Here is a 19,160-nt window from a genome sequence, read left to right as displayed (position 1 = left end):
TTCCCTCACCCACAACCCTCCCATGGACCTACCCAAGATTCTACAACTAAAAGGTTGAAGCAGAACCCAGCTCCTCTAGCACCAGCTGGCATCTGTTCTGAATGACCGTGCTGGTGTGTACTAGTTGTTAAATATTTTTAATTTCACCCTTATTATGTGTATGACTTTAATTATGTTACTTATCCTCTTTGAGTCATCCTCTCATCTTTAAAATGGGGATAGTAATAGCATGGTGACTCTTTGTTAATTCACTAAATATTTGTTGAGGGCCAACCTTGTACTAAGAACTGTCTTAGGTGCTTGAGGTATATCAGAGAACAAAAGAAATTTGTGCCTTTTTGGAGCTTGTGTTCTAGTATTGTAAGGATTAAATGAAAATTACTGTTAAGTGTTTGGTATGGTATCAGATCCACAGAGGTGCTCACACTGTTGCAGCTCCCTTTCTTCCTTTGTCACATGTTTCCATCAAGGCCAAAGGGCCAAGGGGAGTGTGCTAATACTGAATGTGGTGTCCCAAGAGTAACCAGAACCTGATTACATTGCAGAGCAATACAAATCAAATAGGAAACATTAAAAAAAAAACAACAACACAAAAACCTTAACAGTAACCAACCTTTTTTAAAAAAATTTATATTTAATTGGAGGATAATTGCTTTACAATATTGTGCTGGTTTCTGCCATACAATGTCATGAATCAGCCACAAGTATAACCCTGCTTTTGATGAGTTGTCTCAGTATGTTTTGGAGAAGGCAATGGCACCCCACTCCAGTACTCTTGCCTGGAAAATCCCATGGACAGAGGAGCATGGAAGGCTGAAGTCCATGGGGTTGCTGAGGGTTGGACATGACTGAGCGACTCCACTTTCACTTTTCACTTTCATGCACTGGAGAAGGAAATGGCAACCCACTCCAGTGTTCTTGCCTGGAGAATCCCAGGGACGGGGCGGCCTGGTGGGCTGCCGTCTATGGGGTCGGACACGACTGAAGCGACTTAGCAGCAGCAGCTCAGTATGTTTACATTTCCTTTCATCTCCTGTGGATTCAGCTCCAGCCATTCATCCTCATTCTCAAGTTCTCCTCTCCCACTACCTGCATTTCACTGCATCAGCTCACTGTCACATCTTTTGCACCATAGACAAGAGCAAAAAAATCATCACCCTTCTTTTGCTCTATTTATCCTTCAAGGTGTAGATCAAATTCTCCCCTTTCCTTCCTTTTATATCACAAGACATTTAAAAGTTTTTTACCCAATTACTTACTCTCTTTCTCTAATTCTTTCAGTCTTTCTGTTTTCACTCAGAGTACTGCAGTTCTTCTGTCATGGTTCATCAGTTACCACTTGTGTGTTCCTTTTCTGCTCTGCTTCTTTTTAAGTGGCATCTGTAATTGTCAAGACCATCTGAACCCAAAAGGCTCATGGCCTCATTGACGTGGGTTTTGAGTCACAATCCTGCAACCTAAGTTCCCTCGGGCCAGTTTCTTCATCTTCAAAATGATGTAATAACATTTACCTTTTAAAGTGATTAAAAGAAACCTAGCATACTGTCAGGGAGTTAAGTAAAAACATTACTGGCATTTTTGAGAAGTGCCCCTCCTCATTTTCCTTGACACTGTTCTTTCATGTTCTTTATCCTACTTACCTGGTAGTTCATTCCTCATTAATTGGCATGCGTGTGTGCTAAGTCACTTCGGTTGTGTCCGACTCTCTGCGACCCTATGGAATGTAGCTTGCCAGGCTCGTCCATCCATGGGATTCTCCAGACAAGGATACTGGAGTGGGTTGCCATGCCCTTCTCTAGTGGATCTTCTCAACCCAGGGATCCAACTTGCGTTTCTTTTGTCTCCCGAATTGGCAGGCATGTTCTTTACCAATAGCGCCACCTAGGTGGGTTATTAGTTAGCTGTCTCTTTTTTCTTTAGATTATTGTTCTTGCCACTTTTTCTGATCTTAGTAAGATCTCATGGCTTCAGCTATCCCTTTTATAATTGAGATTTCAGATATTCATCTCTAGTCTGCATTCTCTCTTGAGTGCCAGATATGAATGTCTAGCTGTGAGCTAGATGTGAAACATTTGTCAAATGATCTGGAATATGAATCAAGGAGTCTCAGCATTTGATATGCAGAGGAAACAGACTGTCTTACCTGGCATACTTCCTAGTTTCACTTGTTCAAGTTGGTAAAATTTTGAAAAACTTTCTTTATAGAGGAGGAGAAGAGAACCCTTTTTGTTTAAAAATAACACACAACTCCTGTCAGTTTGCAGGAAGAGTTTTCATGTGATTCTGGAAAGATGTGCAACACCTGTTTCCAAAGAAAGCAAGAAAAATATTGCATGTTTTTCTCTCCAAAATGTATTTTATTCAAACTGAATTGGACACCAAATAAAGAACATTCCTTAAATTTGGAATGAATAGAACTTTCTAAAAACTGCTCAGGTAACACTAAGTAGTAAAAGCCCAAAAAATTTTATTTACTTTTAACCTTGGACTGCTAAAAGGAGAAAATGAAAGGGTTTGTAGAAGCAAGTTTCACAAAAGTAACTGTAGACTTATTTGTTAGACCCAAATGTACATGTAGGGAAATGAACAAACATGGTTAAATTTACATATGTTGGATTTTGTTTTTGGAAGGGAGAATATTTCTTACATATGGGTTTTATCCATTACCTTTTTGGTAAAGCATCAGCTCCTAGAAGCAGTTACCTCACTGTTTATTTTTCTTGTAAGTTCGCTGTTTATTTTTCTTGTAAGTTTTGCTGAGGTTTCTTTCAAGTTTTGCAAAGTGCACTTACACATTAGGATGGTTCAGTGTAGTAGATTGAGATGTATTCTTGGTCACACAGAGCAACTCTGCCTTCACCCCCAATTGAACCAACATAAGGAAATAAACTGTTTATATACAGACCAGTTTAAGCTCATAGAATCATGGATTGAAAAGAGACCTAAGAAATGTCATTCTTTTTCATTTGTAAGGAGACTGAGACCCTGATAGTTATTCTAAGAGAGGTGGTATGATATGAAAAGAAGAGGAACTTTTTGTCAAAATTCTGACTTCCCTATTTACCAACTGTAATTCTAGTACCTGTCCTAGTACACACCCAAGATCTTTGTACTCTTGGGTGAGTTGCTTAACATCCATGAGTTTCTGATAAAATTTAGTTCTAAGATATAGTTAGTGCTGTTTGAAATTTTTAATAATTTGCTGTATTTGTTTTTCTTTTGTTAAACTTTAGCAAGCCTGATTATTTCATTAATCTGTAAAATCTCATTTGGTTTTATTGATTTGATTTTTCCTTGTTCTGTTTCATTAATTTCTGTCCTATATTTTTCCACTTTCTTGAGCTTTTAAAAGTTATTGTGTTGAATGTTTGTTTCATTAATTTCTAATACATAAATCTAAAACTACATTTTCACGTGTAGTATTTTAACTATACTTTAAATTTTTACTTGCCATATTTTCATTCGTACCCAACTGTTTTGTGATTTATATCTTGACTTTTCTCTGATTTAGTGACTTGTAAATTTTCAAACATACAGATTTGGAGGATACTCTCCCCATCGTGGAATTGTTAGATAGAATATAGACAAATACCTGGCAAATAGTTGGTATTCAACAAATGTTTTTCCTTTTCTTTAAAGAAATAAACTTTGACTTTTGAAATTAGAACAGGAAACATAACATTGGAATCAGTTCAGTTCAGTCAGTCACTCAGTCGTGTCCGACTGTTTGCGACCCCATGAATTGCAGCATGCCAGGCCTCCCTGTCCATCACCAACTCCCAGAGTTCACTCAGACTCAAGTCCATCGAGTCGATGTTGCCATCCAGCCATCTCATCCTCTGTCGTCCCCTTCTCCTCCTGCCCCCAATCCCTCCCAGCATCAGAGTCTTTTCCAATGAGTCAACTCTTCGCATGAGGTGGCCAAAGTACTGGAGTTTCAGCTTTAGCATCATTCCTTCCAAATAACACCCAGGACTGATCTCCTCTAGAATGGACTGGTTGGATCTCCTTGCAGTCTAAGGGACTCTCAAGAGTCTTCTCCAACACCACAGTTCAAAAGCATCAATTCTTCAGCAATCATCTTTCTTCACAGTCCAACTCTCGCATCCATACATGACAACTGGAAAAACCATAGCCTTGACTAGACGGACCTTTGTTGGCAAAGTAATGTCTCTGCTTTTGAATATGCTGTCTAGGTTGGTCATAACTTTCCTTCCAAGGAGTAAGCGTCTTTTAATTTCATGGCTGCAGTCACCATCTGCAGTGATTTTGGAGCCCAAAAAATAAAGTCTGACACTGTTTCTACTGTTTCTCCATCTATTTGCTATGAAGTGATGGGACCAGATGCCATGATCTTCATTTTCTGAATGTTGAGCTTTAAGCCAACTTTTTCACTCTCTTCTTTCACTTTCATCAAGAGGCTTTTTAGTTCCTCTTCACTTTCTGCCATAAATGACTTTAGTTCTATAATATAGCCAAATAAGGAAATGAACTGTTAGGAGCAAAGAGGGGTGATGGGAAGAGGGTAAAATTGGAAGGAGGAGAAGAGGAAAGAAAATTAAGGGAAGATATAGTAATATCAGGTTGAATTAATTCTAGCTTTTCTGAGGTCATATTCTACTGATCACTTAGGTCTGTGGCCTTTACAATATTATTTTTATTATGTTTCTTACACCTTTATAATAGAAGTGTCCATAGATGACCTTTTTGGTATGTCAGTGTACAGGTTGTAAAACTATATGGCAGAAGTTCTTGTGTTTTCATTAAAAACTTAAAGGAGTCTGGGAACCCCAAGAAGTTAAAGAACTGCTACTTTAGAGACCTCACTATGTGGGATAAATTGAGAAACCTACCAGGAAAGAATTCTGTTTTTTCCTGTTCTAACAGTAGTGATTATTACCCTCTTGAGAGATAGATAGTGTTCCTGATAATTCCTTAGGTTAGAAGTAGATGGTCAGGCGGTGTACTAAGAACAGAATTTAGCTTTTAGTGAAGTGAAATTTAAAACTATATGGTATTTTATAAGCATAAATATTGTACAACTTGGAATGAATTACCAAAACTTAAATGTCTTTGAGTAGTCATATTTTTATACAGCTAAGCTGAGTGTTCATGGCCTCCACTAAGAGTAGGAATAATTCTGGAGGTAATAAGCAGTTGGTGGTTGTTGTTCATTCGCTCAGTTGTGTCCAACTCTTTGTGACTCCATGGACTGCAGCACACCAGGCTTCCCTGCCCTTCACTATCTTCCGGAGTTTGCTCAAATTCATGTCCATTGAATTGGTGATGCCACAGTTGGTAGCTGCCATGAAGGTGGAATGCTATAAAGGCAGACTTTGGGCATCCAGAGACAATAAGGCACTCTGCTGGCTTAGAGATTAAGGACCTTCTTACTCCAGGACAGAAGAGTGGGAAGATTGGAGGTTGGTGAAGGAGGTAGGAGAGTACCCCCACATTACTTGACTGGCCCTCTTTCTTCCCCGTCTAAGAAGGCTAGTTGCCTGGAGAGAGAAACCAATTCAGGGTTCTAAAATTTGAGGAATGCAACAGGGATAGGTTCTTTAAAGGAAGCAAACCAAGAGTATTTTTGTGGGGGAATTTTATTCTGACCATTAGCTCACAGTTAAATCTATGTTTACTCAAGTACTTCATAATTGTTTCCTTTTAAGTTAGGGAATCAAAGTTAGGTTTGCTGTGTATTAAGTCTTAGTAAAATTTGTTGGCTCTCAACCTCAGTTTATCTTTAACCCCCTAAATCTGCATTATCCATTATAAAGCCTCTAATTATATGTAGCTATTTAGGATGAAGTTCAGTTCAGTTCAGTTCAGTCGCTCAGTTGTGTCCGACTCTTTGTGACCCCATGGACTGCAGCACGCCAGGCCTGTCTATCGCCAACTCCCAGAGTTTACTCAAATTCTTGTCCATTGAGTCGGAGATGCCATCCAACCATCTCATCCTCTGTTGTCCTCTTCTCCTCCCACCTTCGATCTTTGCCAGCTTCACAGTCTTTTCAGATGAGTCAGTTCTTCGCATCAGGTGGCCAAAGTATTGGAGTTTCAGCTTCAACATCAGTCCTTCCAATGAACACTCAAGACTGATTTCCTTTAGGATGGACTGGTTGAATCTCCTTGCTGTCCAAGGGACTCTCAAGAGTCTTCACCAACACCACAGTTCAAAGCATCAATTCTTCAGTGCTCAGCTTTCTTTATAGTCCAACTCTCACATCCATACATGACCACTGGAAAAACCATAGCCTTGCCTAGATGGACCTTTGCTGGCAAAGTAATGTCTCTGCTTTTTAATATGCTGTCTAGGTTGGTCATTAAAATAAAATTAAAAATCAGTCCTTCATTCTCACCAGCCACAGAGCAAGTGCTTATTAGCCATGCGTGACTAGTAGCAACTGTATTGGACAGTACATTATATTGGACGTTTTCGTCACCACAGAAAATTGTGTTGAACCTTACCCTAAATGGAATTGTTTCTTCTCTCCTCCATCAGACTAATGGTTTTTATTAAAACTTAATCAATTTTGAGCTTTTCTAAAAATATGAAACTTGAAAGACCCACTAAAGTAATATTCCTTTGCATATTTCATAATTTAAAAGATCAGATCAGATCAGTCGCTCAGTCGTGTCCGACTCTTTGCAACCCCGTGAATCACAGAACACCAGGCCTCCCTGTCCATCACCAACTCCCAGAGTTCACTCAGACTCACATCCATCGAGTCAGTGATGCCATCCAGCCATCTCATCCTCTGTCATCCCCTTCTCCTCTTGCCCCCAATCCCTCCCAGCATCAGAGTCTTTTCCAATGAGTCAACTCTTTGCATGAGGTGGCCAAAGTACTGGAGTTTCAGCTTTAGCATCATTCCTTCCAAAGAACACCCAGGACTGATCTCCTCTAGAATGGACTGGTTGGATCTCCTTGCAGTCCAAGGGACTCTCAAGAGTCTTCTCCAACACCACAGTTCAAAAGCATCAATTCTTCGGCGCTCAGCCTTCTTCACAGTCCAACTCTCACATCCATACATGACCACAGGAAAAACCATAGCCTTGACTAGACGAACCTTTGTTGGCAAAGTAATGTCTCTCCTTTTGAATATGCTATCTAGGTTGGACATAACTTTCCTTCCAAGGAGTAAGCGTCTTTTAATTTCATGGCTGCAGTCACCATCTGCAGTCATTTTGGAGCCCAGAAAAATAAAGTCTGACACTGTTTCCACTGTTTCCCCATCCATTTCCCATGAAGTGATGGGACTGGATGCCATGATCTTTGTTTTCTGAATGTTGAGCTTTAAGCCAACTTTTTCACTCTCAGAAAACAAATTTCTGATGTCACAGACTTTGGAAATTTGTTTTGTACACTTTTTAGGAGATATTAAACTTACAGCTGTTATGATTTACCTACTTCACATGTGGTAAATCATCATAGCTCTCAAAAGTTGCAAGATAGGAAAAACCCCAGAAGTACTAATTTCACTGTAGGGCTACTTTTCTGAGAACCTGTCAATCAGGCATAAAAGCCAAAAGATAATTTCTGTTACTTTGTTACTGTTACTTTATTTTTTGTGTTTAACAGACTAGAAAAATAGGCTTTTTTCTTTGCCCTGGTTTCATACAATCTCTATACCATAGATAGGACTTTTTCAGTTAAGTTGCATGTATAGAAATTTTAGGAAGCACAATGAAAAAGGTGTGGATTAAGCATTTTTTAAAGTTCAAAATCAATGATCATGATCTTTTGTTTTATTATGAATATTCAAACATGGAAGCACATATAGTAGAAAATGAGATTTCTACCTAATTTGTATTAATACCATCTGGAGATAACTACTGAAAAGTTGGTTGTATATTCTTCTAGGCTTTCCAATGTATATTTGAACATAAATGCAAGTAATTTGTTTTATATAAGTGAAATTACACTAAATACAGTGTTTTTAGAGATTTTGCCTACTAAACAGTGTATGTACATACACATATATTTCTGTGTATATGATTCATACTCATGCTACTGATTGGGTTTAAAAATTTTTCCAGATTGTATAGTAGGACATCTGAAGTATAACTATGCTTTGTGTAAAGATAATATACAATTGTAGTGTATGTGCAGCTGCTTTAGCATGATAGTGATCTATCATATGTGCTCAATACATGTTAGTTTCCATTCAGGTTTATAAATTACTACAAGACTAGCAAGGTTGCTATTTAAGAGTCTTGTAAGCTAGGCTGCCCCAATTATTTTAGGTGCTTCTGTAAGAGCAAAGATTTACTGGTGGTTAAGAGACTACATTATGATTTATCCTGTAGTATTCACTGTAAAGTTGTACAGTATGTGACAACATTTTGCATGGGAGTCTTGGAATGAAGTCCTTTGCTAACTGTGAAGGTGTACAGAATGGGTGCTAAGGTTGGGAATTGAGCACTTCCGTTATGGAGTAGCATATGTTACTGTGTGCTTTGTGATGAAATTTCAGGTCTGATAGTTTCTAGAGGTTCTAGAAAAGAGATTAGGAAAAGATGGATGTAGAGCTGATTGTTAATTATTTGTAAAGTCCTATTTTGAAGTATTATTGATTTTTACTCGTGGTTTCATTTTACTTCTGCTTTCCTGCAGGGAATTTATAGACATCAGTTTGGGGTAGATCAGTAAAGAGGATTGAATTGGGGCCCCAACTCCTTTTTTCATTGAGAAAAGAGTAAGGGGTGCTGTTGATAGAAATGCTTCTGCAGTAGCCATGTCTGAAGCTTTGCTTGGAGATAACGCTGGACTATACAGAAATTGCCTCCAGGATTCCAGGAGTTACTGAATCATAAATTCCTTATATAGTTAACATGGGTATATCAGTCTTTTTATCTTTGTTAGCACTCTCTGTTCCCAGTGGAAAACAAGCTTGAGAAATAATTGTTAGACTATAGAATTAGAAGTGCTTCCCTAGCATGTTCTTGGACTTAAGATTGTTATCCAATTTTGTTTCTTTGCTTTTTGTTCTTTTCTTGGTTTGTTTGTTTTAACTTGGGTCTTTATGGAGAGAAAAATAACTTAAAACTTTTCAAGACCTAAGTTTATAATTATACAGAATTATTATGTGCCACAGAGGCTTTTGCTTGCTTGTTTATTCATTCAGTGTACATTCCTTGAAGTGCTTACTATAAGCGGGATTGTGGAGGGAAGGCTATGAGATAGTAATCTACTCAGGGTAAAGGAAAACTGAAAACTGTATTCTGTAGAGAGTCCAAAGGCTGAAGATAGGGGTGTATGTATATGTATGTAAGAGAAGAGACACACATCCATGTATACAGTATACACATCCATGTATGCCGTATACACATCCATGTATACACAGAGACACAGTCCATGTAGTTCTGTAGGAAAAATCTCCTAAACATTTTTAGAACTGTCTCTTCTTCTATTCCCACTGTTATTTCTTTATTTCAACCCTCAACATGTTATATACACTTGTATTTCTTGCCTCTGGACTTTCCTTCTATTCTAAATCCACACTTCTTTTTCCTTTATACAATTTTTATGAGTCTTTTCCCCCACTAAGGCACAGATTGGGCTGGGTGTTTCCTGTCACCCACAGAATAAAGTCCAAACTTCTTAATACATAGTCTCAATATAGATTCTGTGAATAGTGCTTTTATTAAAACCTCTCCCGAGTTATCTACTTTTACTCTGTATTCCATGCTGAGACCCTGACTGGTCTTATCGTCTGCCTTTAGGTTATAGATAGCTTCTTTTTCCTTGTGTGGATCTGCTCTCATCATTGTCTGCCTTGTCCTCAGTACTTGGAAACTCACTTTGCCCTCTGGCTTCTAGATGGGTTTGATGCGGGGAAGCACTGGAAGAAGAGAGGGGTGTGTTTTTTCTCCTGGCATTCTCTTGCCAAATCCTGTCATGTTGGCCCTCCCAGAGGTCATAGCTCTCCGAACCTTTTAGGCCTACGAATGGTTGCCCCTTCAGGAGGTTGTATTAACATGATCGCTTAGCTTTACCCACACCCTCCATACCTTGTATATAGTCCCTTATTAAGCTCTTCTTAAGTTCCCCAGTTTACTGCTGGGATCCTGACTGCTGCATTGTCACAGTCATCTAAGCTTCAGTTCTGTTTGCAGTTACAGCTGTGTTATTTTCCAGTAGCACTTCTCTCTCTCTTATTAAAAATTTTTTGGTGAGGTCTTTTTCATTCCTTCTCTTTTTTAATTTTTCTGTTTTCTTTTCTTTTTTTTAACTGGATTAAAAAGAAGGTTTTCTTCACTGCACATGGCATGTGGGACCTTATTAGTTCCCCAGCCAGGGATCAAATCCACACCTCAAGTGTAGTTTTAATCACTGAACCATCAGGGAAGTTCCTCCTTGCCTTTTTTAGTCTTTTTTTTTTTTTTTTCCTTTCCTGGCACCATGACTGTCATGTAACAGGAATTGAAATGTCTGAGTGAATAAAGTGAGATCTTCAAGAGGATGGACACTTCAATGTGCCTGTGGTATAGCATAATTTATTTAGATGTCTGAAACTGAGAAAATGGGTGAAGGTAGTGGGTACTGAAGTCAGTATAGTCATTTTAATAACATCTAGATTTATATTTCATTCTTTTCAAAAAGTTAACTTAGAACTTGTTTTTCTTTACCTTTGCTTCAACATACTAGAAATTAACTGTAATTCTCTTTAAAATGCATTTTAGATTGATTCCATTGGATTTTTTTGTAAAACCTGTCTTTAAGAAAATATGTACTGTATATAAAATGGGAGCTATTTCAGTTATTACTTAATTGGAGGAGAATGTAGGTATTCATTTATTTGTCTTCCTCAATATAGCTTAGAAGAGATGCACTAACAGCAGACATACAGTGGCTAACAAATGTGTTTATTAGCAGAATTGAGATTTTAAAAAGTGACTTCTCTTAAGAGAATTTTAGTTAAGAAAAAAATATTCTAGAGTTATGATTACGGTCAAAAAATGTTTCTATAGCCTTTATATATTAAGGAAGGAGTATATGTCCTCTGAAAGAGTTTATTTTGAAAAGAATCTTCCTATAACACTACCTTTGATACAGAACTCTATTACTACCCTAAAAAATTACCATTGAAATTAATTTCTGTATAGATAGAAATATTTCATTGCTTTTTAGAGTCGAGTACTCTAGGGGGATGGCTATCCTGTGTGAATGTGTGTGTCTTAGTCTGCTTGGGCTGCCATAACAAAACACGATAAACTCGGTGGCTTAACAACAGAAAACTTTCTTCTCAGAGTTCTAAAGGCTGGGATCCTGAGATCAGGGTGCAAGCATGGTCAGGGCTCTCTCTTCCTGGCTTGCAGACGGCCACTTTCTTGTATCTGCACACGGCCTTTCTTTAGATGTGTGCATGTGGAAAGAGATCTCTCTCTTCCTTTTTTTAAAAGGCCACCAATCTTATTGGATTAGGACCCTACCTTTATAACCTCATTTAACTAAATTACCTCCTAAAAATCCTATCTCCATTTATAGTAAAATTCGAGGTTAGAACTTCTACATAAGAATTTGGCAGGGGGCAGAAGCACTTCAGTCCATTGGAATATGCATGCATATGCGTGTTTATGTATATAAATCATATGAGCAGTAGAGGAAATCATTGTGATATATTTAAACTTGAAGAAAGAGATTCATACTTAGACAATGACAACTCAATATTGAAACTCATTATTGAATTTTCTTCATAAAGATATTGTTGTGTTAATGGAGGTGGTATAAGATACTCTCACAGAGTTAAATATGACGATCTTTTTCCTCAGACCTCATTGTCTTTACTCAGTTCTCATCCTCAGTGTCTTAGCTTTAAAATCCTACATTTACCTAGATATAGACTTGATACTCTAAGCTACTTTCATTGGCTTTTGTATAACAACATTGACTTCTCTTTTCATTCTTGTGCTTAAAGAATGGCCAATGTATTCTGCTGAACGAGACAGACAACAGCCCCTGCCATCTAGAGTGTGTTATCATCTTTTCTTCCTATCTCTCCTGCAGTCTCTTTTCATGATTTCACTATGATTATTAGTCCCTACCTGATTTTTTTTTTTTTTTAATCTTTATTAGTCTTGACTTTAGGCTTTCTGAGAGCTGTTTCATTCTCCTGGCTTAAGTTACCAGCAGTTTGCTAACAATTTGCAAATCTCTCTCTACCTCTCATCTTCATCCTGTATTATGTTCCCGTAGCCATTCAGTAAATTTTTATTAAAATCCATCTGTATGCCTGGTCAGGGGATACAAGGGTGATATAGTCTTTGCCTTCAAGTTGTTGACAGAATGCAAAAAGTAATTTAAAATACTATGTAATGTATGTGTGTCCAAGGTGCCATGGGACAGATAAGTAGGGAGTGCCTGGCTTGGACTTGAAACGAGAGGACAGATATCCCCACCAGAAGGCTGAACATATACGTAGATACCTAAAGTTTTGAAAACATAGTATGTTCCATCAACAACAAATGGTTCAGTTGATCAGAGCTTTAAGGGCTAGATGAGGCTGAGCATTTAAGAAGGTGCCTTTGTCACCTCAAAGGCAATATTTTCAGTACTCAACAAATTTTCTTTCATCATAAACCAGCTCCCCATCCAACTTCACATTTTTGTCAATGGGACTGTCATTCTCCTTACTTCTGAAGCCTGAAGTATCATCTTCAGGTCTGCCTCAACAATTGTGATGAGTCCTCTAGCAAGTCATTTCGATATTCAAAATACTCTTCCATGCATCTTTTTCTATTTTCACTGTCAGCACACTGCTTATCATTTAATTAGTAGATTATTTCAAAGCTGTATTAATGCTCCCTTTTCTAATTTTTTAAGTTAATTTTTAAAACCTCTTATTTTACCCTGTTACTAACCCTGTACAAAAGAGGACAGTGATATTTTATTTCCTACAGGACAAATCCTTTTTTAGGCCAGTATTTTAAAAACATGATTCTTTTTTTAAACCCCCAAATCTCAACCTGTCTTCCTCCCATGAAAAACCACACAGTTGCAGAATTATGAGTAATCTGCATAAACGAAGATTTTGTTTCATTAGCATTGAGATTTTATTATGAATACAGCATATATTTTATATTGAACAAACTTTTTCAAAGGATAGTTCCCCTTCACTTAAGTCATCTTCCTTGTCAGAATTCTGTTAATTTAGCCCATCACTGGCCTCCATGGGAGGCACTATATGTATACTGACTCTAGGAACAGACAGCCTGTGCTGTAATCTTGGTTCTGATACTTACTAGTTCCAGCAAGTTCCCCCATTTCTTAAAGCCTCATAATAATTTTATGTGAAAAAAGGGGGAAGTGAAATTATCTTTAAGATTAATTAAGTTAATCTTTAGAGCCTAGTGCCTGGCATGTGTGAGCACGCAGTACACATTTGTTATAAAATGTTATGTACCTTGAGAACTTCTCTCTGGTTCTCTGTGCTCTTGTTGGTGTGATGTCATGCTGCCCTTGCATCCCTCTACTACTAAGTGCTTTCCTGAGTCCCTTCCTGTTGCCTGTGATTTATGTGCTGTTTTAAGTTCAACTTAGTTGCCTGTTCTTTAATAGTCTTTTCTGACTATTCCAGTTCACGTTGACCTCTGAATTCCTATAGGGCCTTTTATACCACTTTAGAAATTAATCTTTTTTTTTTATGGTGTTCCTTTTAAAATTTACGTACAGTAAAATTTACTTTTTTGGGTACAGTTCTATGAGTGTTGACAAATGTTTAGAGTTGTGGAATTACCATCACAATCAAGATATAAAACAATTTAATCATCCCTCAAAAATCTTAGTGTTATTAGTTTCAAAACTATTTCTTGAGTATGCATTCTGTTTCCACATGTACAATTTAGGTTCTTGAACTGAGTGCCTGTTTTACACTATTGTTCCCTCTATTATGGCATAGCCTTGTGTCAAGGATATAGTAAATAGATGCTTAAATGTTTAAATTGTATAAAACAAAGCCTAAAAGTGCGATAAATTTAAACATGCTAAGAAGCTACTAACTTTATTTAACTTCTCTTTGGTCTTTCATTTTATTTGGGTGAAAATTTTCAAATGAACATTATTCCTATATAGCTTGTTAAAGTGATTTTGGAGTCCTGCCAGGGCTAATAAAAACCATCTTTAATTTGTTTTTGGAAAATAAAGGGCTTGTTTCTGTCCTTACAGTTTCTATTTTTTCTACCCCTGTTAATTTAAATTTTAATATGAAACAAAATTTTGTATCTTTTCTCTCTTCCCTGGGGGTTTCTTTTATTGACTGTCCCTAAAATCAGAGGTCAACGCAAATAAGAGAATTTAAACTTGATAAAGGTGGGGCTGATACGGACAAGCTAATGCTGCATGGTTGCCTCCTTCCTGAGTCTTTGATATAATGGAATAGTGATCCTTTTTCAGAAATGGCAAAATATAGTTAAAATTTGCATCCCATTCAGTAGACTTTACATCCTAATGAAGTGAATTGAATTTAACCACGTGTATCTTTTTTTCCCTTCCCTAACAGCTTCCATGCCTATGGCTGTTCTAAATTTGGGCCAAATAGATCCATTTCAGAGAGGCTTTTTCTGTAAAGACAACAGCATCCAGTATCCGTACCATGACGGTACCATCACAACCACTGTCCTCAGCACAGTGGGACTTGGTTTACCCATTTCCTCTGTAAGTAAATTAATAAGTAGGTAGTGATGGGTTTGTTGTGCTGGAGACTGTATGAAGTGATCGAGTTGGGGTGGGGGTAAATCCATAGTATTGTCTTCACCGGTGTTGATGTGGTAAGTGATTACTTGAAGAATATACCCACTGCTTCAGTCCAGGGCAGTATTTCTCCAGTTAAAGAGAGATATTGCCCCAAACAACTCTATGCCATCATAAGGAATTATAGAATGATTATTTTAGAATGAAGAATTCATTTAAGTCATTTGAATCAACCCTTTTCAGTATACAAGTAAAGAAACTTAAACCCAGATACTTGCTCAAGCCCAGTAAGCTATTTTATGGCAGAGCTGAAACTAAGATTAAGTTTGTTTTATCATATTAAATGGAAATTGAGCCCATAAAAAAGGAGAGAGATTTATTTGTTAAATTTGAGAAAACAGCTCATCAGAAAGAATGTTAATACATGTGCAAAAGCAAGTCCTCAGAATATATCAAAACTATATCACTTTTTAAAGTTGTACTGTATTTTAGAAAGGTCATCAGTTTGTAAGTTAATATTGGGTTTCATTATGTTAGGCAACTGGAAACTTTCCTTCTAGGTTAAATTTCACAGACTAGCTTAAGACTGGCACTTAAGGTATTGTGCTTACTTTCTTTATCCTTGTCTCTGATTTCTGCACTTTACCGTATGTCTCTCTATGTGAGCTGGAATTAGATGAGAAGAAGCAAAGTAAATGTTTACCTCCTTGAGTGTCTTGAACCGTCCAGCAGAGATCATGCCATACTTCTCTCTTAATCACTGTCTCTTGTCACTTGCCTTCCCCAGGTAGTTGACTTAAATTTTTTTATTGTCTTAGCAGACTCTGAAGCCTTGTTTTTCCACAGTAGGACAGACTGGCTCCCCCCACCCCCTATTTTCAAAGAAATATTTTCCTCTTTTTGGTATTCTAATTGCTTTCAGATTAATTTTTAAAAATCACTTTACTCTCTTTATTAATGTCTGAGGGAAAAGACAATTCAGGATAAGTTTGGGGGTTGAATTATTTTATCCTATATCTGTAAAATTTGAGATTTGGCAATGTTTAGGAAGATGAAGGAGATCATTTACTACAGATATTTGAATTTTTCTCAAGTTCTTTGTTTTTGGCATATAGTTTGAAAAAATCATATTTCTTTAGGTGACTGTCCCAAAGGAGGTAGATTAGGCCCAATTTTTACTTTTTTGAGTAGCTACTTAGATGGCAAAAAAAAAAATTGCTATGAAGAAGAAAGAATGGATGGGTTAATGTGTGTTTTTTTTTTAATAAACTGTAAAAATAATCTATAAGTAAAGTGTTGTATAAGGGCTTCCCTGGTGGCTCAGACGGTAAAACGTCTGCCTGCAGTGCGGGAGACCCAGGTTTGATCTGAGTCAGGAAGATCCCCTGGAGAAGGAAATGGCAACAGCCCACTCCAGTACTCTTGCCTGGAAAATTCCATGAACGGAGAAACCTGGTGGGCTACAGTCTTTGGGGTCTCAAGGAGTCAGACACGACTGAGTGACTTCACTTTCTGTCTTTCTTTAAAGTGCTGTGTATGGCAAAAGTGACTGTAAGTGCCCTGTACTGTAGGAGGACAGTGGTGTTTTTTGGGTTTTATGGCGTGGCAAGTCTCTTGTGCCACCTTTCCTGTACTAGTCCAAAACACTGGTATCAAAAGGGCCTGTTGCCCACACTTGAAGAGTTCAGCTCCTTTGTTTCCATGTTGACATAAGTGCTGTGCTGCCTTTTCCCAGTTTACTCCCAGTCAGCACAAGGCAGTAAGCTTTGCTAGGGTAGGAATGGTCTGTTTTGCTCCATTTGTATCCTTAGTGCCAGGCACATTGCTTGGTATGTAATGGGTGTTTAATAAATACAGATAGAAATATTTAATTCCTTTAAATGGGAAATGGAATAAGATTGTCAATTATGTTTAATAATAATTACTATCATGAAAATTCAGATTAAGTCTTTGGAAATACAGTGTGTCTTCAAGTCATGTCTTAGCATCAGATGCCTCATTAAAATAGCTTTTCAAAAGCTATTTTGAAAAGAATGGGATAGTATATACTGAATATGTAGTCCTGATTAAAGGTATCTTAAAATATGGGAGAATGTCTATTAGAATGAAAGACGGTGTTAAGGAGCTTCATTTCTTAGGTTGGAAAAAATTTTATTTCCTTGTTTATTTATTCCTATGTGGAACTGTACTTTTTCCTGCATTGTTATGAAAAGCTCTGCTTTAATCAGTTCATGTATTCCAGCACTCTTTCTCTATGTAACTGTCACAAAATGAAGTAGTATAAGATGCATCCCTAAGTAATTCGTTATAATCACAGACATTTTCTTTGTTTAAAACAACTTTTTATACTACCTTTGGAAGAGATAATGTGTAAATTTGACATATTAAGTATTTGTTGTATATCCATTTTACAGAACACTTAAAAATATTTTGATAAAATTTAATATATTGGATGAACCTAAAAGAGAAGTTATGTAAATATTGAATATATACTGCCAATAGTGAAAACTAAAGCTCAGTTAGTTTCACATTAGCCAAGCTTACCAAATTCCACTGCATTTCCAAATGCTATGGCTTTTAAAAGGATTCATAGGGGGAAATATCTGCTCATGAAATTTTCTTTTTAAAAATAGTTTCTGGGAATGTTATGGAATACCTTTGCTAAGGTTAAGTGGTCCAAGAACTGCTTCACTGAGTATAGCTTTATTAAATTAGTGGACATTATCTTCTGACTTTTCTACTGCATGTATCTTGACAAATCTGCAGGATTTGAATGGATTAAATATTACTCCTGGATGGGAATTCTGGTTTTTGAGATCCTCTAAAATCTCTTTCTAGTGAATTATATGTGATAAGGAGATAATTGAAATGAAAATGTTCATTTTGCCTCCCACCAGGAATTAAGTCTTCTTTAGTTCAGTTCAGTCACTCAGTCGTGTCCAACTCTTTGCAACCCCGTGAACTGCAGCACGCCAAGCCTCCCTGTCCATCACCGACTCCCAGAATCCACCCAAACTCTAAACTTGCAGTCAGAGTTACACCTCTACTATTACTACTTTTTAAAGCAGAATTGACATAATTTTTAAATTTGTTAAATATTGAACTGGCAAAATGACCAAATATATTTTTGATGGATGCAATGAGATTAACATACAGTTATGTTAAAACATATGAAAAGGTCAAATTTATCTTTTTCATTAATTCCTTTTTTATAGCATAGGCAAAATGTTTCTTTTTTTAAAAAAATAAACCTTTCGTCTCTGAGTACATGAAAATACTAGTCTGATAATGTCTGTGTTTTTCTGTTGTGGACCAGCAAGTTTGAAAGTAGAGTATTCAGTATGACTTATTTTGGGCATGTCATCTGTCATACTTTAGGTAAAAGTGAAGACATTGTGTTGATATTTCATACATTAATTTTCCTCTTTCATAAATACTATTTTAAAAACTCTCGCTGGGGATGTTATATACTCTACCTTTTTAGGTCCTAATGAATCGGTTGAACTGATGACATTTTCTTGAAAATTTTTTGTAGTTAAAAGTGTATTTGCAGCTTGGATTTGTCAGTGAGTTTTTAGACAAAAGTATGGTCCATGAAAGAAATAATAAATTGTACTTAATTAAAATTAAAATATTAAAATTAAAAAATTCTGCTCTGTATAAAGCTACACACTGGAAGAAAATGTTTTTAAAACATATATCTGATAATGGAACTCTTAAAGCACAACAGAAACAAACAATCCAGTCAAAATGTGGGGAAAAGATCTCAGTAGACACCTTAATGCAGAAAATATAGAAATGGCCAAGAGGCATATAAAAAATGCCCCATATCCTATTTCTTTAAAGAGTTGTAAATTAAAACAACAGTGAGTTTCCTCTGCACATTTATTATAATGGCTAAAATCCAAAACAGTGACAACAGCAAATGCTGTAAGGATGTGGAGCAGCAGTTCTCAATCATTACTAGGGGAATGTAAAGCCATGTTGAAAGACATTTTGCAGTTTCTTACAAAACTAAACATAGTCTTACTATAGAACTCAAGCTCCTGCATATTTACCCAAATGAGTTGAAAACTTATGTCTGTATAAAAGCCAGCATGTGATGTTTATAGTGGCTTTATTCATAATTGCCAAAGCCTGAAAGCAACTGAGATGTCCTTTAATAGGTGAATAGATAAACTCTGGTACCTCCATACAATGGAATATTACTCAGTGCTAAAAAGAAATCAGCTATCCAGCCATAAAAAGACATGGAAGAACCTTAAATACATATTGCTAAATGAAAGAAGCCAATCTGAAAAGGCTACCTAGTGTATAATAACAACCATATGACTTTCTGGAAAAGGCAAGACTATGGAGATAATAAAATCAGTGGTTACTAGGAGTTGGTGGGAGGACAGAGGAAGAATGAACAGTTGGAGTACAGAGGATTTTTAGGGAAGGAAACTGTTCCATATATTGTAATGAT

The 19,160-nt window shown here is 36.8% G+C and overlaps 1 protein-coding gene across 9 annotated transcripts in view; it reads left to right on the top strand.

Annotated features, from left to right (window-relative positions):
* Positions 1-19,160, top strand: part of PLPP1 (phospholipid phosphatase 1) — a 105,495-nt gene that overhangs the window by 21,789 nt on the left and 64,546 nt on the right. For 6 of the 9 annotated variants that reach the window (XR_015148765.1, XM_086361715.1, XM_086361721.1 and 3 more), the window contains exon 2: positions 14,502-14,656. The exons of the other annotated variants lie outside the window; for them this stretch is intronic. Coding sequence is in view for 3 of the 6 variants with exons in the window: in XM_086361715.1 (XP_086217841.1) it covers positions 14,502-14,656 (155 nt within the window). In the remaining 3 variants the exon portion in view is untranslated. The remainder of the gene's footprint in view (positions 1-14,501; positions 14,657-19,160) is intronic. 9 annotated transcript variants of the gene reach the window in all.

Source organism: Bos grunniens, chromosome 20 (assembly GCF_055505025.1).
Source record: "Bos grunniens cultivar Pamir isolate PY7600 chromosome 20, Bosgru_T2T1.0, whole genome shotgun sequence".
Taxonomy (NCBI): Eukaryota; Metazoa; Chordata; class Mammalia; order Artiodactyla; family Bovidae; genus Bos; species Bos grunniens.
Note: the sequence above shows the minus strand (reverse complement) of the source record. Positions and strands in the feature narration are given on the sequence as shown.